General features: G+C 42.7%; 1 protein-coding gene across 1 annotated transcript; it reads right to left on the bottom strand.

Moving 5' to 3' along the window:
- Positions 1-845: 845 nt before the first annotated feature.
- On the bottom strand, positions 846-23,993 carry KRT8 (keratin 8). Its single transcript, XM_042449590.1, has 9 exons — positions 23,668-23,993; positions 15,581-15,789; positions 11,939-11,999; positions 11,744-11,839; positions 9,980-10,144; positions 7,674-7,799; positions 5,166-5,386; positions 4,857-4,912; positions 846-3,816 (listed from the first exon to the last, which is right to left on the bottom strand). The coding sequence occupies exons 1-9, from the start codon at positions 23,968-23,970 to the stop codon at positions 3,629-3,631; spliced, it is 1,425 nt and encodes a 474-aa protein (XP_042305524.1). The 5' UTR covers positions 23,971-23,993; the 3' UTR covers positions 846-3,628.
- Positions 23,994-26,613: the final 2,620 nt, after the last annotated feature.

Here is a 26,613-nt window from a genome sequence, read left to right as displayed (position 1 = left end):
CAGGGAAAAGAGGCTCCTAAAGAATGCCTTCCCTTGCTCCCTTCTGCCCAGGGCTCTTTCCTCCTCCCCCTCCCCTCCAATGAGGGGAGGAAATGCCTTGCCCTTTGCCCACCCTCTGACCTAAAATCCCTCCCTCAATTTGCCTCGATCGTGATCGAGGCCAAAGTTCTCATTCCCAGGACCCGGGGTTTTTAAAAAGAAACGGTATTTGCGCCGATTTCAAAAGACCCGCGCTAGGGGCCATTTACCATGGAACGGGTGTGCAAGCCCCGGATTCGCTTGTGTGAGATTCGGGGTGAGTAGGAACTTCACGTGATTGAATCGGTTTCAAAACCGATTTTTTTTGTAATGTGAATGAGCCCTTAGACTGCAACTCCCATCAGCCCAAACCAGCATAGCGAGTGACAGGGGATTATGAGAGTTACAGTCCAGCAACACCTAGAGGGAACAGCTGGCCAATCATATCCTTTAGCACGGAGAGGTAAATTGCAGGAATTGAAGCTGTTTTTGTGGCCCACAGCATGGTCAGGTTCTGCTTGCAGTTCTCTTTAGAAAAACATAGAAACATAAGAGAGGGCTCATGCAACCGAGGGTAGGACCATCAGCCATCTATTTCCCAATCCACACTCCTATTGATTGCAGTGGAATAGGGACTGTCACATTAGGGATCATAAAAATCAAAGTCACGAGCACATATCTGTAGGTTATGCATTTGTAACTCGCATGTAAGATTCCTGCCAAAATTTATTAGGCCCTTTTTTTCTGTTTAACCATTACCTGTATCTCTCAAAAAAAAAAAAAAAAAAAACCAGCTGTCACACAAGACAAGGTATCTCTCACAACAGTGGAGTTCAAGAGGTAAAGCTTTTTATTGCAAATAAAATGGAAACCAAGTGAAGTTTTTCAAAGGTAATTCACAGATTGTCTCGCTTTGTGCTCCTCCTAAGCCTGAACGCTTCCTTTCCACATCCTTCAGCACAAAAGCTTTGTTCACAGCCTCAGTTTAGATTGAAGTTTTGACCTAACTATATTCCACACTAAAAAAAATGGAGGGCCAGGGGCAGCAATTAAGGCATACTTCCAAATAAACATGCAAAGCATATGAACCTATAACAGTCCTTGACTTTTATTTATGAAAGTCTAAAACAAAAAAGAGGACCCTTTTGGCTTGCAACTCTAATCCTCCACCCAGAATGGCAAGGGTTGGTGGGGACTGCAGACTGAAACAGGCGGAGGGCTTGAGATCTCAGATTAGTGTTAAATGTTCTTTTTCTGCCTACAGCAAGCAAATCACTGTTCCCAGCAAGGATAGGAAAATCTGCCCACCAGTTTTGGCCCCTACAGCATTCAAATTTTTCTTCTAAAAGTAGAGAAATCTGGCAGTTTTACTAAATTCTTACTGGAAAGAAACTGAAACAAACTTGGTACCTATCTTAATACCAAAGTTTATTTCCAACTGTCCCCCGATTTGACCAAATAATGTGCCCAAAACATGAAGCATTTGTGAGCATCCCACCAGGTCCCCTCATCTCTCTCAGGTTTGTTTGGAGCATGTTCCCTTTCAAAGTGCAGACTCTGTGTGTTTGTCTTTCTGACTAAGTCCTAATGAATTCAGGGGCTCTGACTCTTTTTAAAAAGGTGCAGGAGGGGGCAGCCTGACAAACATCATAAGCCAACCTTCTGTTGGATCATGCCCTATGGATGCTTCTAGATGAAACCTATAGTGTACAGTTACCCATCGCCTCCCAGTTACAGTAGTGCTGGGGCAGACACTCCCTTATCAGAATGAGAAGAGCCACCAATTAACTGGCTCACACAATTTTGCTGTCTGAAGACATAACACCATTACAGTAAGATGAAACAGAATTATGAAGAGGATTCAGGCAAGGACATCTCCCACTTGCAGCCATTCCCACGTTTTCCTGTCATCTCTTTTATTAAAGTAAGCAAACAACTATAGGGCTGCATAACTGCAGTGTCTTTTCATTGTTGAAGTTCAGCAACACTTTCTGATTTCTATTGGATAGGGTGAGGACTTGCCTTTCACAATACCTACAGAACTAGGAAGTTGTGGGAATCCAGCCCCAAACTTCTTAGTCTGTTGAAGAGACTTCTGAAAGATACCCCAATAGATCAGTAGTGACAAAACCAATTCAAAATTCAAGGCTCCATTATTCTTCCTAAGAAAGTGGACCAGAATCCTCTATAGAACTTTCATCTTCATAAGCAGGCTTCTGTATGCAGAAATTTGAATTGGGCAGACTTGTAATGTCCGTATCTAGTACTGTTATTACATTACTATGTAGCAGAGCTGACAAAATGATCAATGCACAATGGAACCAAGTGCATTGGGTACTGTTGCTGGTGTCCAAACAAGCATCTTGGCAATTAACTAATAGGGTTTCTTAGCATCTCTGCTACATAGGTAAGAATTTGTGAAGTTACATAATGTAGACAGTGATATAGGGTTCCTGCCATTATTCCTAAGAGGCAAGGGGAATTGAAAGATTGCCTGGTCATATCTGGGACATCCCAGGCACAGAGATATATATCTCTTTATTTGAATGACAGGGCAGGAAAGAGGTGGCATTAAATTTCTTCATGTAGGTCACCCTTTTGGCCTACAGGTGATGCCAGTATTTATGTGAAGGGTCTTTGGTATCTTAAAAAATGCTCTACCTACCTCTATGAGATGTGGGAAGAAATGAGGATTTGGTTGCAATATGGTTTACCAGACCTTTGCTCAGCAGTTATTAGAAGGCAATTGTGGTATTTATGGCATTCCAGGAAAAGCTTTGCCTGATATTTTTCACAGTTCAAGTTGTTCTTAAAGATATACGGGCAGCTCTAGCTCTTCTCCCGCAGAGAGAAGGCAATTTTAGTTCTTGTAACAAAACCAAAATGACTTCATCTGCAAGAGAAGATGCATAGCTGAGTGTTAAGGCACTTATTATTTTGTTTCTACAGAGAGAAAGGAGGATAGGAAAGAAAAAGAGAAAGGGATTAGGAATTACATATACCAGGAATGCACAAGGACAACCCTCCAATGTTTTTGGCCTATTCAGCCTGGTCAACTTTAAGACATAATGGAGGGGCAGAGATTGCCCATCCCTGATACACACAAACAGCACACTCAAACCTGCCTGAGTACCAATCCTCAGGTAGCTGTTCCCTGCGAACAGAAAGGATCAGAAGGAAAAGAACTCTCAGGGGATAGGAAGATAAAAATAGTCTACTGAGGATTCAGCATGGAAAGCCCTCTGACTGGTGAGGGAGATGGAAAGAGTGGCTGGAATTGAGGGTTCCATAGTGTTTTGTGGTATCTAATATCCTAGAGCAGCTCTGGGAAAAACTATGGCCTTCAAGATGTTCTTAGACTCCAGGTCCCATAAACCCCAGGCAGCATAACCAATGGCCAGAGGGTGAGGGATGTTGTTGTCCAACAGCATTTTGAGGGCCACAAAGTTCCCAGCGGCCCTGTTGTACAGAAAGTTATATGAGAAAAGAAGTAATTTCACCACTCGCCTCTTCTGCCCCCATCCAATTTCTCCTAGTGATCAACTAGCCTAGCTAGAGAATAGGTAAGGCTCATTGGATTAAGGCACTCTGAACTGGAGGCAACCACAACTCAGTTGGAGAGCACATCTGAGGATTCAGACACCAGCTTTCCATCTCGGGTTTCAATTTTCTTGATGACGATGGCTTTTGATTTGGTCACTGAGGAGGTCTCCAGTGGAGAAGAATTCATGGAGTATCCACCACTTGAGTATGAGCTGTATCCACCCCCAAAACTACCATATCCACTGCTTACACCACCTGGATGGGATAGAGAAAACTCATTGGACACAGGACAGTGTTTCTCACATCATGACATCTGATGTAGCATGCACATCATATTAAAAATTGCCAGTATAATTCATTCCTAAAGTAAGAGACATGTGGATTTTAAAGTAAGAGACATGTGGATTTTCCTTGTTAGTAGGTAGAACATTGGACAACATTGTCTTTCCAACCAGGTTGCTGTTCAATTAAAACTGAGCTCCTAGATGTCATTGATCATAATTCCCATCATTCTGCTTCAAACCAGCTAGGGACTTGCAGCCCAATGATATCTGTAGAGCCATACGTTCTCCACCCATTTTATGGAAACAGTGATGCTTCACAGATTCTAATCCTAATGATCTGCCCTTAATACTGCTTTTTCAGATGATGTATCTGTACTCATAAGGGCAGAAAGAAAGCATGAATTCATGATAAACCTGGAAATATGTAAGAAAAATATGGAAGAGAAAGTTGGAAAATTGACTCCAAGCATCTCCCAGCAAACCTGTCCATTGGGCACATTGGCTGCAGAATTCTGGGAGCTGTAGTTCAAAAAAGGAACTTTCCAGGCTCTGCACATTTTCAATACATAAAGGCTGCCATATTTTTTTTACCAAGGGGAAAAACTTTTTAAAAATTAGAAGTTTAATGTTTAATAATAAAAACAACAATAAAACAAAAATTGTGAATGATGTTGGGAATCAGCTTGGCAATACAGTATTTCCTGCACCTGCTGTTTTCTTATATTTGCAATTATTTTTCAGTGATATGCTTTCATTCTGGTTGGGCTTTCTGAGGCTTTAATAGCTGCCTTACTGGCAGAGATTCAACAGCAGAAGTCTTTTCTGGGATGGATATGCAATCTTAGGGGAAAATTTGACTGGAATGTCTCTACCTGTTGCATGGATGTTAAATGTTAAACAAAAAAAGTGAGAGAGTAATGAAACTGGTGGGGGGGGGAAGAGTGATAAGTCTGTCCTCATCCCTTTTTTCACTTTTGCCTCTTTCTCAAACCAACTGCTAAACGTCCTTACCTGAATAGCCAGTTGTTTTGGTCTGAATGCTTAGGTTCTGCATTCCTGACTCCAACCTAGGCACAAAAGAAAAGGGCATATAAAAATATCCAATCAGCATTATAGTAATAGTAAAGACAGAGACAAAATGTAAGTGCTGGAAACAAAAGATTACAGGCACTAAAGAGCTTGGCCAGTTCATCTCGATATGCCAGCAAACCTGTCCTAGCTAGAACCAGAGCTTTTTAAATAGTTTTGAAAGGTTACACATGGGACGAAGGACCCTGGACAAAAAGGACGTTTACTAAGCCTTTACTAATCTTTACTCACCTGCTCTCCTCTCCTTCCAGCAGCTTCCTGTAGGTGGCAATCTCAATGTCCAGGGCCAGCTTGACGTTCATCAGCTCTTGGTATTCTCTCAGCTGCCGGGCCATGTCCTGCTTGGCTCTCTGCAGGGCACTCTCCAGCTCAGACAGTTTGGTAGTGGCATCCTTCACGGCCAGCTCTCCACGTTCCTCTGCCTCTGTGATGGCAGCTTCCAGGTTAGCACGCTAAGTAAGCAAGGAAAAGTGTCCAAAGATTTGTTATTTGTAATGGAGGACGGGGGAGACATCTAACAATAAAATGAAGCAACGCTTGCTGAGGTCTCAGAAGCCAGGTGTTTGCATACAGCCAAGAGTTTAGAAGAAAGTTATTTTTGGAGTACAGTTCCCAGAATTCAGCATAGCCAGCAGCCATGGGAGGTGTAGGATTTGGAGAGTTGCAGACTGAAAAAAGTAACTTTTACAAACTCTGAATGGTTGAGTGATAGGGATGAGGGAAGGCTTATAGTTTCGTCACTGCTCCTGTGACTTGCACTATAAGAATAAAATCATACAAACTGGCAAACAAATGGGGTAGCCTTTTGTGATTTATTACAGAAGAGGTGGGCAAAGCATATCTTGGGGGGGGGGGGCTGAATGCAGCCCCACACTGCCAGGAAATGGAGGGAGGCCTGACCTTTCTAGATTCCTATGACTGTCCTTTTCTTGTCCCCTCCCAAAAGTATGAATTGCCTCCTCTTTAAGAATGGCCATTTATCTCTTAAACAGACTCTCTGCACTGTTTTATATCATTTTAAATATGTTTTTCAAAACCATAAATGGCTGGGAAGTACTTTTTGGGAGTCTGTGCAGGTCCCATGAGTAGAAAAAATTTCTCCCATCTCCCTGCAGTTGCCCAACCCTGTATTATAGTTTAGGAATTACTGATGTAAGCATGCTCCTCTTCCTAAGTGACAACCACTTAACAGAGCAGCTTATCAACATAGAAATCTGCCTTGTCCTGAGAGCTAGTTCAATTTTGTTTGCCACATTTACATCCCACATTTCTTCCAAGGAGCTCAGGATGTCACACAGGACTTCCCACCCCTCACACTCACCCACTGATTTTGTACTAAGAACCAAATCAGTTTGTGAGGTAAGTCAGGCTGATGGAGAATATCTGGCCCCAAACCACTCCATGAGTTTCATGAGTAAAGGAGTTTTTGCATTCTAGTTGCTCCAGTCTTTGCCAATAGATCCAAGACAGTGACCTTCTAGAGGCTATTGGGCTCCAATTCCCATCAGCACCATCCAGCCTAGCCAGTGCTGAAGCATTGCATGATTAGTAGTTCACCAGCACTTGAAGGGCCACAGCCTCTCCTGCCCTGGCCTAACTTTTTGGTAGAGATCAGGATCTGAAGGAAGCCAGGAGGACTCCATGTTTTTTGCTTAACATGTTGTCCTTAACATGGAAACTGTCTGCTCCCAGATCCCAACCTTTTTTTCTCTTACTCCATGCACACACACAGCTACCTCTCTCTTGTCCCTCTGTTCTCCTTGGAGGTGGTTAACCAATGTTGGGGCTATACCACTTTAGACAGTAGATGGGGTTTCATTTCACTGGATGGATATGGGGATCAAAACAAAACAACCCCTGCACTTATAAACCACCACATCAGAAAGGATTCCAGCCTCATTTTTGTTGTGAGAAAAATTCAGTCATACAAGGTCATACTTCAAGCAGTAGATCCCAAGAACAATTTTGAACCATCAGTAGCAAACACTAGGTCAAAGCCAGACCACTTGATCTTCTGTTCAGAGGAAGGATCTCCAAGAATCCAGACAAAAATAGCCTTCTCCCACCACTGCTGCCAGAGGTTTAAGCAGTTCAGATATGGAGAACCTTTGGCCCTTCAGCTATTGTTGGACTCCAACTCCCATCAGCCCCACCTAGCATGGCCAATAGTGAGGTTAATGAGAGTTTATCTCAACTTCACCTGGGAAAGCAACAAATCCCCTAGTGAAACATCACAAAATAGTGTAGTAGTAATGGTGAAAGAAAAATTCTCATGAAACCAAAGGTGGGAATGGAGGTGTTCAGCAGTCAAAGGTCATCTTAGTTCTTGAGGGTCACTTGAGGGCCCTAGTTTGTGAACTCCTGTTTTAGAGAGATTTATGTCCAACCTCACTACTTAAAAAAAAAAGAGAGCCAATTACCATCCCCCCCAAATAATATGTATCAGCTGCACTGGAAATTGGGAGTTTAAAATGCTTTTAAAAAATAGTAATTCTTAAATTTAGTGGCAGCCAAGCCTGTGAACATCACATTCATCGCTGGTTACCTTTGCCTGCTTGTCTTCCTGTTTCCACACCACCCTTCCTTTTTCTTCACTATCAAAATGCAGATTATACATTCCATAGGGGCAGGGACCTGCCTCTTTTGTTTATGTAAGCATATAAGGGTGCTGTGAATACAGATGGGGCTGCATCCATCACAAACAAGCTCTCAGCTTTGAGTCACCAACTGCTTCCTAACCTGGCCTTTTAGCCCATCAATTTCCGACTGTATCCGGGTGATCATCCTGCTGAGCTCATTTATTTCATTCTTGGTGTTGCGGAGGTCATCACCATGCTTGCCTGCCACGGACCGGAGCTCTTCATACTACAAAGTGGGGATAAAAGGAGACAAACATTACATACACATTAGGAAAAATCTGTAAAAAGGGGGCCAGCAACCAAGACTGGAGCTGGAGAAATGCAGAGTGCAACAAATGAATCCCTTTGCAAACATGCACAGGAAAAGCTATCTCTGTTATTATCTCTTTCCTGAATTAGACAGACAAGAACTGTGCCATGGAGCCATTGGCTCATTAGATGTGGATGAACTACTACTCCCATTATACTTCATCATTGGCCAGGCTAACTAGATCTGCTGGAAAATAGAGTTCAACAAGATCTGATGGGCCACACGTCTCCCAGTGCTGATCATGGACCAGAGACATGTATAGGACAATACAAGACACACGTTTCTCATTCTCTCACATTCGCTAGGAGATAATAACCTCTTCAACAGGGAATTAATGTTGTGCAGAATGCAGGCTTTCAAGCCTGAGTGCTCTAGAACTTTCTGACTTAATCTCCCAGGCGCCATGACCATTGGCCATGCTGGCTGGAGCTTTAGGAGTCTGGAGTCCAAAGCACCTTTAGGACAGGAAGTTGAGAACTACTGACACAAAATGCTGAATTTGGAGTGCATGGATGCAAAGTTAAATTCATGCACTGAGATGCGCAGCCAAATCTATCCCCATTGCAGGCTCAGGCCTAATTGGCTTCAGTGGAGCTGTTCTAAGGATAAAACTAACCCTCCAAATTATCATCAGAAATATGCAATACTAATGTAAACAATTGTCTGCATCTGTGTTCTTGCTACTATTTCTGTCCCTTTTTGTGGTAGTGATTCTTAGGGTTGCCAGAAGTTGGAAAAGACTTGAAGGCACACAACAACAACAAGGCTAAGAATGAGTCATAATTTGGAAAGTACCTCATAAATCGCATCTGAGTTACAAATGCTTCCCCAATGGCCTCAGGCAAGCTATTACCTCTTAGCCCTGCCTTCCTGCATTCAGAACATGACGACAACAATAATATAGGGCTGCTGTCAGTGAGATAATGTACAAATTATGTGGAGTGCTCAGGCAAAAGTGCTCTGGGCCAACTTCAGAATTAAAGTTCACCAGTATAGCAGATTAAGGCGGAGGAAAAACATCTCATCTGCATCCAATGTTGGCAAAGATGGTTGGGCTGGGAATTGCACATACATGTAAATCCCGCCTACACAGACATATACCTCACTTCTATAGGGGATGCAAGATAAAGATTTCTCCTCGCAAACTAAAGTTTTGGGACTGCTGTTGGCAGGGTGAAATTCCCTCCAACAGTTTTCAATGAGCTCATCCAGACTGATGACAAGAAAACAGAGAAAAAGCAATGATCCTTACAATGTGGGAATTTTCCCATCCTGCAGTGATCCTAACCGAGAATGTTGCTCTGACACTGAAAAATGTCTGTTTATTCATGTTTCACAGTGCTTCCCACTTTGGTTGAAGATTCATCTAGCAAACACATTTCATATTTCTTAGTCATTTAGGGTTTAACTTTTTCTCCCTTCTTTGGTAAAACCCACTTTAAATCCACGTTGATGTAGGAACTTTCAGTCTCCTTGGCTGCAGCACACTAAAATGGTAGGAGGACTCAGCAGTAAGGCATCCCTCCCTCACACTATTCTGTGATCTATCCTTTATATATTTTCATTGTTGTCTGCCTTCAAGTAATTTATGGCTTATGACAACCCTAACACAAACTTATTATGGGGTTTTCTGGGGCTGAGAGTGTATGATTCACCCAGAATCACCCAGCAAGTTTCCATGGCCAACCACTGAATCAAATCGTAATCTCTGGAGTTGTAATTCAGCCCGCAAACCACTACACTATGATGGCTCTATTATGTATTTAAAAGACTGAATTAATCAGTGGTTTCTCATTGACACTGGGATGTCATTTAAAACATGAATAACCAACTCTTTTGAAAAAATATATTTTTTGGAATTTCAAAAGGAACTTTTTGCAAGCTGTTTAATATAGTTAGCTAGCTAGCTATGTAAAAACAGTTTACAAAAAGTTGTTTTTTCAAAGTTCTGCAAAAAAAGTAGGGGTAAACATAAAGGATTGCTGATTATGGTGAAGCATTTTTCAAAAACCAGAACCATCTGTAAGAAACAGAATGGGTAGTAACTTGCATCAATGAACTCCATGGCCACAAGCATGGAAGCAAGGGGAGATCACCTTGATCTGGTACATGCTCTCTGCCTCAGCCCGGCTCTTGGCAGCAATTTCTTCATACTGTGCTTTGACTTCAGCAATGATGCCATCCAAGTCCAGGCTGCGGTTGTTGTCCATGGACAGGATCACAGAGGTGTCATTGATCTGAGACTGCATTACACGCAACTCCTGAATTGAAAGGAAGGGAACAGAATTCTGAACCACTACAGACAAAAAGAAGACTCAAAACATATCTGTTCACTCCTTTCCTCACTGCCACAAATCTGATCCAAGAGTTGAAATCTAGAGACCTGCCATCTCTGCTAGTGTTAGGTCCTCCTAAAGTCTCTCCCTCTTCCATTGTTCTGACTTTAGCCTTTACTCCCAGTAGTTGACACAGATCTTTTTAAAGCCTTGTTACTGGCTGTGAAAGCAAACTTTCCAAGAGACAGGTTCTAATAACCAAAGCAAAAGATGTTGCTAAACAGGGTGCACACGCCTAGTAACTTACTTTACTGTCTGATACACACTGCTAAACCTGCGTTGCAAGAATTGTAAAAGGCAACATTACACACCTTGCAAGGAAGCCTTCTTTGCACAATCAGAATACAAAGCTACCTTTAAATATTTTTATTACTATTGCTTTTACAAAATTACAGTTAAGACTATGATCTGATTGAGCATGAAGCTTAAAAATGTAGTTCTTGGGTTGACTTATGATTTAAGCTGCAAGGAGAACTGAAAAAATCCAAAGCCATACCTACACCAGCAATTTTCATTTATTTTGCACCACTATCTTTTATAGATGCTCTGCAAGGAATTCTGGGAATTGTTGTTTGGGTGAAAAGAGTTGACAATTCTGTTATAGATCCTTAGCTCCCCTTGAAGTATTACTGTCCCAAAATTCTCTAGAAACATATTTTAAACCAGTTTAAGACTATTGTGCAACTATGCACTTTAGATATGCCTTTTGCCACTTTGGATTTTTCAGTTGCTTGATTGAGAGAAGGTCGGCACATTGTCTTAGAACACAAAAGAGGTATGACAGATCTATTACATTCAGAACTCTGCCTCTTCCCCCTCCTGCCCAAAATACAAACAAAATTTTCAACCTAATAGTAATACCATTCCTAACATTAAAAAAATGTGCATTAGGACTAGGTAAAAAACAAACAAACAACGGACTTGGAAAGAAGGGGAAAGTTAAATGACTTTTAAAAAATACACTTTTTTCTGGTCAGCCGTCTCGCAATAAAAATAAATCTTTGCCTACTTTACAGGTGCTTTTTGGTATTCCTTAGGGTGCATCTACACCATAGAAATTATGCAGTTAGACACCATTTTAGGTGCTGTCACTCCAGTTTTAAAAGGTTTCTAGCCTTCTCTGCCAAAGACTGCTGGTACCTCAACCCACTACAAATTTCAGGATCCTGTAGGAATAGAGCCATGGCAACTAATGTGGTGTTCACACTGCATTATTTCTACAGTGTAAATGCAACCTTAGCAAGAGCAGGACTTTATCTGTAGACAAACTGAGATGACTGCCTCAAGTGGCAGATACAAGGTGGTAGAGGAAAAACAACAAGGCTGTTTGGGCCACATGGACCCCTAGGGTAGGATGTGGTGGAGGACATAGACCCCCACCATCAGTGATCAAGTAAGAGTCAACATCTAGTCTAGCCAACTTTTGTAAATAGAAAGGGAGAGCAGCTGTCATATTGCTCTCTGCCGTCTCTGTTCACAGGTTTTAGAAGGCTAGATTCTGCCTTTTGAAAAGACAAGGCCTACCTCTTCATATAATTGTCTCAGGAAGTTGATTTCATCAGTCAGGCTTTCCAGGCGGGATTCCAACTCAATCTTGTTCATGTAGGCTTCATCCACGTCCTAAGAAGAGAGAGCCCAAGACACCATTGTAATAGAGATCCCTAAAAGGCACTACCAAGACAGGATCATTAGCCAGGAAAACACAGCCCTATCACTCACCTTCTTCAGCAAAACAAATTCATTTTCCCTCTCTGTACGGTGGTTGATTTCATCTTCATACCTGTCAACGGAGAGGAACACAACTGATTAGTGGACAGATTTCAAATAAGCCCAATATGCCTTCATTTGCACCAAATTAGATTAATAATAATAATAGGTTTTATTTATATACTGCCCAATCACTGCGAATCCGAGCGATTTACAACAGAGAGGATAATAGACAGATATGCTTTTGGTCTAACTGAATAGAACTCTTCCTATGGTATTCCATTCAGTGGAACATTAAAACATAATAGTTATGCTTTAAAGCTACATTTATAACTCAACCCAGGCATGGGACCTCTGTATGTATGGTGGGGGACAGCTAGATTTAATACCTAAGAAATAATAAAGTAAGGAGCTTCACTGAAGACACATTTCAAGTAAGTAAAGTTTCAAGTAAATAAAGCAACACAAATACTCCTTTCTCTAAAAGTTCCTACCAGAGTGTAAAATTAATTCAAGTGCACCCTCAAACACACACGCACAATGTCTAAATTAGGGCAAACCCAGGAATTTTTAGCTAATAGCTTTTCTTTTACTGTACTTTTTTGGACTACAACTTCCACTACTATAGGGGGATTCTAGGAGTTGTCCAAAATGATAAATTTCCCAAGCTCTAGACCTGGATATCTGCACGAGAGTGGCTCGCATGCACAAACTTAGCGTGTAATTTGTCATTTCTGGGTTTTAGCATTTTATCCCTAGTAAAGATGTTACATGTGACGTGCAGGAGTAGTTTCCCCACTACAGGGACTACACACAACCATCTTTGTCATTTTATATCAGATCAGTATTTTTCATCAAATTCTTCCCCTCCCTCTGTGTTTCTCGAGGGAAGATGATGAAGAGGAATAGACCAATAGTAGCATAATAAATATATCTTGAAAACATATAGAAAAGGACAGAGACAATAATCCTGTCCTGGTGATTACAGGGGGTTCTCCACATTTACTAGAGTTAAGGACACAGGAACCTGTGAAAGTGAAAAAGCGCAAATAAAAAACCTACTATTTTTTAAACTGAGAAACACCTCTCTCAGTTCCCATCTCCTTAACCTCACAACCCCAATGAATTATATTCTCAAAATTGAAAATGGGGAACTTTTGGCCTTCCAGATGTTTTGGTCTACATCTCTCAGAAGCCTCATCCAGCACAGCTATTCGGAACAGATGCTGGGAGTTGTAGTCCCAACACCTGGAAGGCCAAAGGTTCTCCATCCTTGCTTTGCAAAGAATATTTCCATATGCATGCAGACTGTCCATGCATGTCAGCCTCATTTAAAAATAATCCAGACAGTTGCAACAGCAATCCTTCTGGGTACGAGAACAGCAAGCTCGAGCTTGTGCATGCATGCGTGTGTGTTTGTGTGAGGCTGAAGACCAGACATGATTTAAATCTGCCACGTGTGAGTTTGTGACTGGGGCATTCCAAGTTTCTACATCAATGCCCTCCCTTTCCTTCCTCAAACACTTCTAAAGAGCCGTAGCACAAATTATAATATCTCCAAAAGGTGAGGTTATTCATTTTCAGAACTCTCCACAATCCTTGAAACATTTTACAAACCAAGGCTGCATCTGCACTGCAGAAATAATCCAGATTGACACCAATTTAACTGTCATGGCTCAATGTGATGGAATTCTGGGATCTGTAGTTTGTTGTTGTGCCAAATAGAGAAGGCTGAATGTTTCACAAAACTACCAAACCCAGGATTCCATGTCATTGAGCCACAGTAGTCAAAGCGGTGTCAAACTGGATTATTTATGCAATGCAGAAGCATCCATAGGTTTGGAAATAATTTAAAAGGGAGTACCGGGGGGAGAAAAGCCAAAACCTTTGAAAATGTTTACCATATAATATGCCTGTGTCTTGTGAATTTCTGCAAACCTAACCCCACATTTCTGATGACCACTGGAGGCAGGAGCGAGATGTCAAAATGATAATTCATTCCCTTCTCGTAACTCTTTCTTGGTAGTAATTCCTTCTCACCCACCTTATATTTTCCATTAATGCTAATGCTGACTAGGTTCCCTGTTACCCAGGGTTTGCTAACAAAGTTCAAACCCTGGCAAACACTGCAAGCCTACACATGCTTATTCTGATGTAAGTCCCATTGAATTCAACAGGGTTTACTTCCAGGTAAATGGGTATATGGCTTAATAACAATAATACTAAATTATTTCTTTCCCACCTCTCCTCAGGGTGGGGTACAGCATGTTAAAATACAAAACACAATTAAAAACATATAAACCCAGTGTTAAAATACAATAGTACAAAATACAGTCATAAGGGTTCATATACAAATTTTAAAATCATAATTTAAAACTGACTGGATAGGCCTGTTGGAAAAGATATGTCTTTAATGCTGTTTTAAATGCAAGTCAGAATTTTCAGTTGTCATATCAATTCCAGCAGGTCACTCCACAGTTTAGGTGACGCAGATGAAAAAGTCTTCTGGGAAACCATGGCCAGTTCTGTTCTGGCTGGTTGGAGGAAACATTTCCCAGAAGGCTGAGTATACAAGAGGGGACTGTATGTGAGAAAATATATATTTTGAGTGTTAAAAATTCTTAGGTTTAGGAACTATAGTCTGTGTTAGTTGTGTTGATTGGGTTTGTGTTTATTTGCTTACTGTTATAGTTATATATAATAGGAAATGAGTTGGAGGAGGTTGGGGATAATTCAATTTAGGGTTTGGTTTGTAGACTTATGTGGGGTTATGTTTTTAAATGTTGTGTGCATCGCTGAATGTTTTTCTTTGTATTTTTTGTGTGTATTTTAAAATGTAATTCCAAAATTGGGGGGAAAAGAAAACTAAAATATGGATTGTTATCTTTGCATTAATTACATCTCCATTTATCACTATGGGAGAAATGGACCCCAAGCCTCACTATCCTTAAGATAGAGCATCCTTAAGGAGCCCTAGTGGCACAGTGGTTAAATGCCTGTACTGCAGCCACTCACTCACAAAGCATAAGATTGCAAGTTCAATACCAGCAAAAGGGCTCAAGCTTGACTCAGGCTTGCATCCTTCCGAGGAGATCACTAAAATGAGTACCCAGATTGTTGGGGGGAATTAGCTTACACTTAGACATTGTTAGTTCAGTATGAAGCGGTATATAAATGAAGTTGTTTGGTTGTTTTGTGCACTCTATAAATGCCTGTACTGAAGCCACAAGCTTGTGAATTCGATCTGAGGGGCTCCAAGGTCCACTCAGCCTTGCATCCTTCCGTAGGTTGCTAAAATGAGTATCCAGCTTGTTGTGGGCAGTTAGCTTACACATTATAAACTACTTAGGGAGTGCTCAGCTCACTAATATGTAGTATTGAAATGTACTTGCTATTGCTAAGGCAAAGAACAGGACCAAAATCTATCAGGACCAGTAGCTTTTATTTGAGAGGAATGAAGAAAAAATGCAATCATTTCAGGAAGGCAAATACCATACCTGATTCCTGGGTGGATAGAGAATCTCAGCAGAAATAACAATAAGCTTAGTGTGAGGCTTAGTTTGGTGTTATTTAGCACCATTTACCCAAGGGAAGCTATGAAAAAGTGACATTCCAGTTCCACTTCTCCCCCCTCCACCTCCTTGCCTGACTCACTTAGTCTTGAATTCTTCCACAAGGCCTTGCATGTTACCCAGCTCAGCATCCAGCCTTCCTCTCTCCTGGCCCAAGCTGTCCAGCTGCCGACGCAAATTGTTGATGTACGCCTCAAACATACTGTCCATGTTGCTTCGGGTGACCTTCTGATTCTGCAGGAGGCTCCATTTGGTGTCTAGCATCTTGTTCTGCTGCTCCAGGAAGCGAACCTGAGGGAGAACAAAAGGGATTCCACGTTTGGCACAAGGTGGCCTATTGTCCCATAGCAAGAAAATGTTCATCATGGCCTGCAAAACAGCAGCTTCTGCTAGGAACAAATGGATTAGGCTACCTGAATCCAAACTATGCAGAAGGACACACACCATGGTGCCATAAACAAAGTGATGGAATAAATACAGGCTCCTAAGAGCCTAGCACACCTGATCATTGACACAGCTACCTGTTGTATCTCTGCCTTTCATCTAATTCTATCTAATCAGCCTTTACTGAAACTTTTTTTCATTGGAGAACAATTTAAGTGTTAAAGCTTTGAATCCAAGCTTGCTCATGGAAACCCATGGGTTGACCCTAGGCAAGTCACACCCTCTCAGCCTTAGAGGAAGACATTGGTAGATTGCCCTGAGCAAATCTTTCCAAGAAAACTCCATGATAGGTTTGCCTTAGGGTTGTCACAAATTGTAAATGCCTTGAAAGCACACAACAAATCATTTTAATGGCATGTAATAGAATAATTACTGCACTTTTTATAAAATATATTGTTCAGACCAAACAATCCTCATTCTTTAGAAGGAAACAATTTAAGAAGGCCCAGAGGAACCCTATCCATTGATGTATGTGAAACATTGCTTCCTGGCTGAAGTGAGGCATTCTCCATATGCTGACAAATATTATGTCCCTTGTTCAAATTTAAAACAAAACAACTCCCTGTATAAAAGAAAAGCACTGTGTACTCCAAACCAAGTTTCCTAAGAACTACTTTAACAATACATGTCATGTCTCCCTTAACCACAATGCATGGAATCAAAAGTGTTTTGGATTTTAGAATGAAAAAGTTTTAGTTTTGGAATATTTTGGAATTCTGGATAAGTGAGACTCAACCCGTAGCAACAAAACTAACCTTTGTTTCCCAGACACATTTAAAACTCTCCTCACTCTCAGAGGAACTCAGCTCAAAATGCTAGAACCTCTGAACACAGAGCTTGATATGCCAGTTTTGAAACATTAACAAATATTCCCTTAGAACTTCTCCTTTACTTTCTCTATGGCCAATGCATTTTGGAGAGAGAGAAAGAGAGAGAGAGAGCAGTGCAGAGATATCTCAAAATGGATCTTCCTGAAGCCAGGCCTCTGCTTCCAAGTATGATGCCCAGTTCGATTTTGTTTTTAAATTGCTTGTGCTGCTGAAAACAGTGATTTTTGTAGAACAAAAAACAAAAACTGGAGAGCTAGAACTTCAGCTAAAAATAGAGGGGGAGAGAGAGAGACTCTAAAACTGGAAAAACACATAAGGGTGAACTCCATTTACCAACTGTTGCCCTCATTCAGATAACTCAAACCTAGAGAGACAATAGAAATAACTCAAACAGTAATTTCAGTTTAACATAAAAGCTAAGCAGAGTTGATAAAGGTTTTCCATGATAAAGGAGAAAGCTCTTTCAACTTAGATTACCCAATGCTAATTTGTGGAAAAGTTGTCTTTTATAGGTTTGCCCTGCTCTACATACAGTACTCCTTAGGTTTGCTTTTGCCTGAGCCAACAAGGAAGGGTAAGATTCTGCCTCCTCTTCAATTCTTACCACCACTGAGTTAACTGAGTGCAAAGTACTTGCACTCAGTATGAGGCAACTTCAATAAGCTGAGGACAAAAGAGGAAAGTGAGGAGAGAGAAACAGGGACTTTTTAAAAGCATCTGAAGAAGTGGGATGATAGAGGATTAATTGGGATGATCTCTGCCAAAATGGGACAGTTTATTTTACCCAATAAAGTATGGCTAGGGAACATGCAGATCACCACCGGTTGCTTTAAGTGCTCTCAGACACAGGAAATGGATAATGGATTGCCAGGAGATATTTAGCTTCCCCATAGTATACAGGCATTTCTTTGAACCAACTTTGACTCTGGTGAAACAGGTTTCTCAAGCAGCACAAAAAATCTGTCACTCTTTTTTAACAGGCAAAACATAGATTTCGTCTATAGATTATGCACCATATTGACGCTTAGGAAATTGAGCCTTTGGACTATAACTTCCAAAATCCCTCAAGCAGCATGATCTCTATAGTCTGTGCAACCCAAATGCTCTTTTTCCAAACTCTGCACCAAACCCATCACTCCTTTTTTCACTGTCTTGAACTATACTCTGTTCTTAAGCAATTACAACTATCACAAAAAAATCAGAAGAGAATGTAATTACGGGGTGTGGATATGGGTGTGGACTGCGTGTGTAAACATACACACACATGCATACACACGGTGCACACACAGTGTGTTTAATTTGTGGCATGCCTAGCCAATTCTTAAACTTGGAACCTGTTTTGTAATGGCAGAGCACATTCACAGTTATGTCACAATAGCCTTGCAAAATGGTAACTATGATGAAGAGAGTGTCTCTAAGTTTGTATAGGGTGTGCTTCTTAACCATAAACCACTCAACCCCCTATTAATTTAAGATACAGTGAGGAATGCTGTTGTGGCTTTAAAACAAACACACTACTGAAAGCAAAATCAAGTTTCCTTAATCACATGAAGAACTCACTTTTCATGATCCTTTGGGAATTGGCTTACCAACATTGGTTATCGTGTGCCTCCAAGTCATTTCCGACTTATCGTAACCCTATGGCAACCTTATAATGGTGTTTTCTGGGGCTGAGAGTTTGTGACTCGCCCTAGGTCAGCCAGTAACCACTAGATTACTCTGGCTCTTACCTATATTAGGTTGGAAAGCTGGGAGTGATGGTGGTGGTAACAGTTACCTTCATGTGTACCTGTAAGCTATTGTTGTTTGGGAAGGATCTCCCAGAAGCTGTAGCATAGTACATGATCATTAGATGTTGATCTCATCAGTGGCCTCTGTATTATTTAATATGAACAATAATAATTACATGAGTTGCTTCTGGCGCCACGCAGCCACCTTGATGGTGCATGAGGAAGTGCCACGCCTCAACTCTAAAATGCTCCTTATGTCTCATTCTAGTTATGTTTGCCCTAAGCCTTTGTAGTTAAAAAGGGATAATATGAATTGAATGTTATGCTCGTGTCAATAGAGGAATTTCTAATTATGGTTAAGAGATCTGAGGAAAGCAACCTCTCCTCCGCTCTACCTCTCCCTCACACATACTTGTATTCCTCACCCTGTTTCCCCAGTAACCTTGACTGTGGATAATTCTTAAAGTCTGACAGGGACATTGTTGTTGTGTGCCTTCAAGTCATTTCTGACTTATGGAGACCCTAAGGCAGTGGTCCCCAAACTGTGTTCTTTAAGGGATCTTGGACTTCAGATCCCAGAATCCCAGACCCTAGGACTTCTGGGAGTTCAAGTCCAAAATCTCTTAAAGGGCACAGTTTGGGGACCACTACTCTAAGGCAAGCATATCATGACATTGCAAAGGGATCTCATAATACCTTTGAGACCAACTGAAAGAAGTCTGTAGCATGAACTTTCGTAGACTTAAGCCTACTAGGCTCAAGCCTATGAAAGCTCACGCTACTAACTTCTACCTTTCAGCTGGTTTCAAAGGTACTGAGAGATCCCTTTGCATACTGATTTTCCAGACTAACATGGCTAGGTCTTTGAATACTATGACGACATTGTCCATAACTATTTCTAAATAAAATTCTGACATTCATCTTCGTCTGGATTTTTTGAGGGTGCCTTACAAACAGTCATGGAAAAGTTTGGTCCACTACACCTCTCTTTGGTAGTCAATGGCATTTTATGACACAGAACTGGAACCCCTTCACCTGTTAACTCTCCAGAACACTGAGGCATTTAGTGCAGTGGTCCCCAAACTGTGCTCTTTAAGAGAATTTGGACTTCAGCTCCCTGAAGCCTCAGTCATGTTTGCCTGTAGTCTAGGATTCTGGGGACCAGTTTGGGGACCACTAATCTAGTGGGTCACTGGTGTCAACCTCTTCCCAACTGAGTGTGGAAAACAAACTTTTCAGAATGACAGTTCCAGAGACTTCCAGAGAGGGAGGCCATGCTGGCTGCAAGATTCTGGGAACTAATTCCCTCCAAATGTAAGACAGTTGTGCAACTGATGAGAACAAGATGTGGAGGAACAAGGGACGGGGTAAATTTCATTCCCTCCTCAAATGTGTATACAGTAATTGCCCCAGTGTGTCTCTCTCTATTTCCCTCCCATACACATTTACTTTATGGAGCTTGCTAGTAAACAGAAGCCCTCAAATTCTGAACTACAAGACAACTCCTATCCACATATCTCTTAGCACAGTTTTGCAAGGTAGGTGGGTTACAAGTGGAATTCCTGTATGCAAAAGGATCCTGTAAAACCTTTAAAGCTAACTATATGGAAGAGATTGTAGTATAAGCTTCCACAGACTTGGTCTACCTCCTCAGATGCATGCAGTGAAATCTGAAGAAGTAGACCAAGTCTACAAAAGCATATGCTACAACTTCTACACAGTTAGTCTCAAAGGTGCTACAAGATTCTTTTGCATACCATATTCCAAACTAACAGGGCTTTTTCTCTGAATTCTACCTGTCAAGTAAAATTCCTGTTTAATATAAAGCTACAATTCAGGTCCAGAGCTTGGTGAGGATTTCCCCAAATCCCCCAGTGCTGGCTGGGGGATTCTGCAAGATGTAGTTCAAAAGGGTAATTTCACCAAAAACTTTTAATTTCAGAGATGCCAATGCAGTCATACCTGCAACAAGCAAAAAGAATTCCCAAGAGGAGAAGGGGTGAGAGGAAGGAAAAGAAATAGTGTACAATCATGTACACACACACACCATCTCAAATCATTGGGTATAATTATTACCTGAGTAGTTTACATGAGTAGAGCATGGTGTAGTGGTGAGTGTTAAGACTATGACTTGGAAAGCAGGGTTTGAATGCTCAGCCATGAAAACCCACTGGGCAACCTTCAATCACACTCCCTCCACTTCAGAGAATGACAATGGCAAACCCCTTTGAACAAATCTTGCCCCAAAAGACCCACGATAGGCTTGCCTTAGGGTGGCTGGAAATGACTCGAAGGAACACAATACATCTAGCTTAGATTAGGAGTTTTTGTCAGCCATACTTGTGGGCCAACTAAACTGCTTAGGCCTGAGACCTTTCACCAGCCTGTCTGCAAAAAACGAAAAAGCCAGGAGGGGGCAAGACTTAGCTTTCTAGACAAGCAGGCCTATGGGGCGTGACATTCAAATGCCATGACTGAATCAATGATAGAAAAGTGGAGGAATATCTCATAGGTTTTCCCCTCTCTATTAATTTTTAAACTGGGAAGTCAGCCTTGAGAGGCCTGAATCCTACTGGTAGTCCCAGTCTGAGTCGCCCTGTTGAATGGAGAGCCAGTGTGGCATAGTGGTTTGAGCACTGGACTAAAACTCTGGAGACGAAGGTTCGATTCTCTACTTGGCCATGAAACCCACTGGGTGATCTTGGGCAAGTCACACCCTCTTGGCCTCAGGAGAAGGCGAAGGCAAACCTCCTCTGAACAAATCCTGCCAAGCAAACCCCAGGACAGCTTTGCTTTAGGGTCGCCATAAGTCAGAAACAACTTGAAGGCACACAACACACATCAAATGTTTGGGATTTACATAACTGTTGCCTCCTTGTGCTGCTGTCCACGTTCCAGCCATTTCCAATTTATGGCAACTGTGAACTGTAGAAAGAGGGGAAGACCACATGCCTTTTGGATAGACCCAATCCGGGAGGCCATGGGCATGAAATTACAGGAACTAAGCAGAGCTGTGGGGGAGAGGGAGTCCTGGAAATGTTTCATCCACAGCATGACCATTGGGGGGGGGGGGGGACTCAAAGGCAGTTAATAATGGCAGACCTATTGCAGGGTTTTCTTGGCAAGGTTTGTTCAGAAGGGGTTTATGATTGCCTCCCTCTGAGGCTGAGACAGTGTGACTTGCCCAAGGTGAGTTTCCATGGCTAAGCAGAGATTTGAACCCAGTGTCCTAGTGCAACACTGAAACTACATCATCACAGCTTGCTCTCAGCTGTTGCCTCACTATTCAGCAATCAGCAATGGACTCAATGGGTCTACTCTGGCTGGGACCAAGGAATACAAAGTCAGATGACCTTCCTTCCTTCCTTCCTTCCTGTGGCACACCACTAATGGAGCTTTCTTCTCCCCAGACAGGTCTGACTGCACTCAAGAACAGGTCCAGGGTTGCTTCCTCTCTCCAGGAAATGGTGGAGAAGGGTGTTTTTGAAACAGCACCCCATTTGCCCTTTCCCGGAAGGAAGCCTTCTGGCTTTTTCTAACCCAGGTTGATCTTGGCTTAAAAGTGCAGGAATCCGTGTTCCCTCTGCCAGCTTGTCCCACACAGCCCAGACCTCACTGCAGAAATAATCCAGTTTGACATCGCCTTAATTGCCATGGATCAGTGCTATGGAATTCTGGGAACGGCAGCTTGTTGGGGCAGCAGAGGGTTACCGTAAGTTGATGTGAAGGCATACAAAGGGCAAATCTGGGGCTGAGAGTGTGTGACTCGCCCTTGGTCAGTTTTCCTGGCTGAGTGGGGATTCAAATCTGGGTCTCCAGTCTTAGGCCGCAGCCGCACTGCAGTAATAAATAATGCAGTTTGAGACAGCTTTAACTGCAACAGCCCAAGGTTATGGAATTATGGGGCCTGTCTGTCCTTTTGTGAGCTATTTCATCTCTGCCAGAGAGCAAATCCCAGGATTGCACAAGATGGCACCATAGCAGTTAAAGTGGTGTCAAACTGCACTAATCCCAGTGTGGTAGCAGGCCTAGTCCTAACCCTGAAATCACTCCTGCTACACAGGGAAACCCAGAAGCAGAGCCCCACCTGACAAAAGGGAGGGAGAGGGTGCCCAGGCATCCTAACTGCAAGGGAGGACAGGGCATTGCAAAATGGAGGACATTCAAGACAAAACTGGAGGAGATGAGCAAATCAAAACTAAAAACCCTCCTATAAATATAAATTCATGCTGCCTCTTAATACTGCTCAAAACAAAGGACATCTTTTTGGAATTCCCCCTGGACAGAAGGCTGGAATGGAGGGCATGCCCTGGAACAGAAGGACACCTGGCCACCCTGCCCCACCCCAAAGGAGGACAGCAAAAAACCATGGAGGGCATAAAAGCTATGAACACTCCTATGAAGGTAAAGTCAAGCTTCTTAGTCTTGCTCCAAAGGAAGGACGTTTTGAAGTTCCTCCTGGACAGAAGGCTGGAATGGAGGGCAGGTCCTGGAAAAGGAGGACGCCTGGCCACTCAGACTACTCAAAAGGGAGGACTTTCTGGAATTCCCCTCGGACAGAAGGTTGAAATGGAGGGCACACCCTGGAAAAGGAGGGCGCCTGGTCACCTTGCCTAGCCCCAAAGGAAGACAAAGCACCTCAGAATCGAGGACATTGCAGAGAAGTGTAGGACACACCCAAACCAAAGCTCAGAAACACCCATCTAAATACAGTATCTATCCATGCTTCTTAATCCTGCTCCAAAGGGAGGGCTTTTGGCAATTCCTCCTGGACAGAAGGCTGGAATGGAGGACAGGTCCTGGAAAAGGAGGATACCTGGTCATTCTTAGCCCTGCTCCAAAGGAAGGACTTTTTGGGATTCCTCCTGGACAGACGGCTGGAATGGAGGACATGCCCTGGAATGAGGACGCCTGGTCCCAACCCCAAAGGAAGGCAAGGCACCTCGACATGGAGGACATTCCAGAGAAGTGTAGGACACTCCCAAATCAAAGCTCCAAACCTCTCATCTAAATTTCTTAGTCCTGCTCCAAAGGGAGGACTTTGGGGAATTCCTCCTGGAAGAAGGTTTCTGGAATGGAGGACAGGTCCTGGAAAAGGAGGACGCCTGGGTGAGTGGGGGTTTTTTTGGAGGGGGAAACAGAGGAGGAAAGGAAGGTGCCCCCACCTTGTCGATGAGGCTGGCGAACTTGTTGTTGAGGCTCTTGATCTCTTCCTTCTCCTTGGTCCTGACTTGTTGGATGGTGGGGTCGATCTCCAGGTTGAGGGGCGCCAGCAGGCTCTTGTTGACGCTGACGGCCGTGATGCCCCCCATGCCGCCTCCTCCGCTGATGCTGCCCAGCGAGGCCCCTCGGAAGGAGCCCCTGGTGCCCCCATAGCCGGAGGAGGCATAGCTGCTGCTGATGCGGGAGCCTGCAGGGCCCGGAGTGTAGGAGCGGCTGCTGAAGCTGCGGACGGAGGTGCGCTTCATCCTGGAGCCTTCTGCAGAATGGCCACCCAAAGCCCAGGCAGCCCTTTTATAGGCGGCAGGAGCAGGAGGGGCGGGGCTCACCTGAGCCAGGGGCGGGGCCAGGGAAGGACACGCCCCTCACCTGCCTGCCTTCATTTTATTAACCCTTCCCCACCCAAACCTGGCTCTTCAGACTCAGAGGCAGGCCTGGAGTATATAGAATCCTAGAAGCCTAGAGTTGGAAGAGACCCTAAGAAAGGCCATCCAGTCCAACCCTATTCTGCCATGCAGGAACTCTACATCTGCCATGCAGGAGCTCTCAGTCAAAGCATCCCCATTGACACAGATGGCCATCCAGCCTCTGTTTAAAGACCTCCAAGGAGGGAGAACTCCACCACACTCTGATTTTCCAGACTAACATTATTATTATTATTATTATTATTATTATCACCCCGCTCTTCCGCCAAAAGGCTACCAGAGTGGCTTACAAATTGTTAATTAGACATTAGACATGGCTAGGAATTCTGTCATGATGTTGTCCATAGCCGACTGTTGGAAACAAAGGGAAATGAATAACATGGCCACAGAGGACCTACACAAATGGGAATTAGACAAGGAAGAAATAGAAATAGGAAAAATAATTCTCATACCAGGGATCAAACATTGATGGGAATGGAGACTGCAGCCGGGAAATCAGAAGAAGGTTAAGGATGGGGAGGACAGCTATGAAAGAACTAGAGAAGGTCCTAAAATGCAAAGATACACAACTGAGCACAAAAGTTAGAATTGTACACGCCATTGTTTTCCCTGTTGCCATGTATGGATCTGATAGTCTAAGCCTTCCTGCAGAAGCCTAGGTAGGAACTCTAAGTCCATGACACTGGAAAGACAGGCTGTCTCTAATGGAAAATGTATTTCTAATTTGTTGTTGTGTGCCTTCAAACTATTTCAGACCTGTGGCGATCATAAGGCAAGGTTGTCGTGGGGTTTTCTGGGCAAGATTGGTTCAGAGGAGACTGTGTGACTTGCTCAAGTCCACCAAGTGGAAATTATAGAATGACTCACAAATGCCAGAGAATTCAGAGACATAGCTGTGTCAGTCTGGAATGTTGCTGCTGTGTGTTTTCAAGTCATTTCCATTTTACAGCAACCCTAAGGCGACCCAATCTTGGGCTTTTCTGGGGCTGATAGTGTGTGACTTGCCCATGGTCACCCAGTGGGTTTCCATGGCCAAGTAGGGAAACGAATCCAGATCTCCAGAGTCCAGGTCCTACACTCAAACCACCACACCATGCTGGCTTTAGTTGGGAATATCTGCATGCAAGGGGATCTTGTAGCACCTTTGAGAATAAATGTGAGAAAGAAGTTGTAGCACCGGCTTTGAAATACCTGGGTTTAATTGGCATCACAGAAACAATGCAATTTGACACTGCTTTAAATGCCATTGTTCAATGCTATGGGATCCTCGGATTTGTCATTTTATAGGATATTTAGCATTCTCTGTCAGAGAGCTCTGGTATCACAAACTACAAATCCTGGGAGTCTATAGCGTTGAGCCACGGCCGATAAAGTGGTGTCAAACAGCATTATTTCTATAGTGAAGATCAGACCTTAGTCTGTGTCCATAGATGGATCTGAGGAAGTAGACCCAGTCTACAAAAGCATATGCTACACCCTCTTTCGCACAGTGTCAAAAATGCTACAAGATTCCTCTGCATACTGAAATGCCAGAGAAGTTAGGCAGCTTCTCTCTCTCTCTCTCTCTCTTGTTCATTTACTCACATACATACAGTAAAATACAATGACATCCACAATCCACAAAACAGCAACACCTTTATTGGGTGAACCAAAGATGCACAAAATGCATGATGCAAGCTTCCAAAGCTCCACTGGCTTCTTCATCATGCAAAGGTGTTTTAAAAATCATACAGGAGGAAGGAAGGAAGGAAGGAAGGAAGGAAACATTTTGTCAAAATGTTATTTATTTATTTATTTATTTATTTATTTATTTATTTATCTGTCAGTTAAGATGTCCTGGAGGAATATCCATGTGGGCAAGGGGCCCTACTCTCTTTGGCCATGTGGGCTATGAGAGACATGGAGTTGCAAAAGGCAGGTAACAAAATTTAATCTCCGTTGGTAACAGAAAAAGCAACTTCCTTTGAGATCCAAGCAGCAGGTTATAGCATGTGTCGCTCTTCCTCTCACTCATACGCCAGATAAGATATAAACTCTCCCACACAGAAACACTGAAAATAAGTTATACAGTCTCTTTCTGTCTCTCTGTGTCTCACTCCCTGAGATAAGTTACCTAGTTATTTTAAGACAGATACTGCCAGATATGTTCTCTTTCTCCCTCTCACTCTCTCTCACACACACACCTTACACATACACACGTTAGATATGTTACCCAGTTGTTCCTCATTTTTCCAACTGCCCATGGTTTAACTCCATAAAGAGTATTTATTGACAATTATTTTGTTTTTGCTATTGTGTTGTCTTTCAACAGAGACCCAAAGAGGGCAGCAGTTGTCCAAACCTGTTTGCAAAGACCCCTCTTCCTCCATCCAGGCATTTAAACAGAGGAACACAGCTCTCATTACACCCAAATGCTTTAAAAGAACAATTTCTTTGTAATAAAAGTCTGAAATTTGATTTTGCCAA

Source organism: Sceloporus undulatus, chromosome 2 (genome assembly GCF_019175285.1).
Source record: "Sceloporus undulatus isolate JIND9_A2432 ecotype Alabama chromosome 2, SceUnd_v1.1, whole genome shotgun sequence".
Classification (NCBI taxonomy): domain Eukaryota; kingdom Metazoa; phylum Chordata; class Lepidosauria; order Squamata; family Phrynosomatidae; genus Sceloporus; species Sceloporus undulatus.
The sequence above is the reverse complement of the archived record's forward strand: the minus strand, read 5'-3'. Positions and strand labels throughout refer to the sequence as shown.

Coding starts and splice junctions, on each gene's coding strand:
- KRT8 (XM_042449590.1), bottom strand. CDS start 23,970: ATGAAGCGCACCTCCGTCCGCAGCTTCAGCAGCCGCTCCTACACTCCG. Junction 10,145..11,743: donor TGAGACAATTATATGAAGAG/GTAGGCCTTGTC, acceptor CTTTCAATTCAG/GAGTTGCGTGTAATGCAGTC. Junction 4,913..5,165: donor CTGGAAGGAGAGGAGAGCAG/GTGAGTAAAGAT, acceptor TTTTGTGCCTAG/GTTGGAGTCAGGAATGCAGA.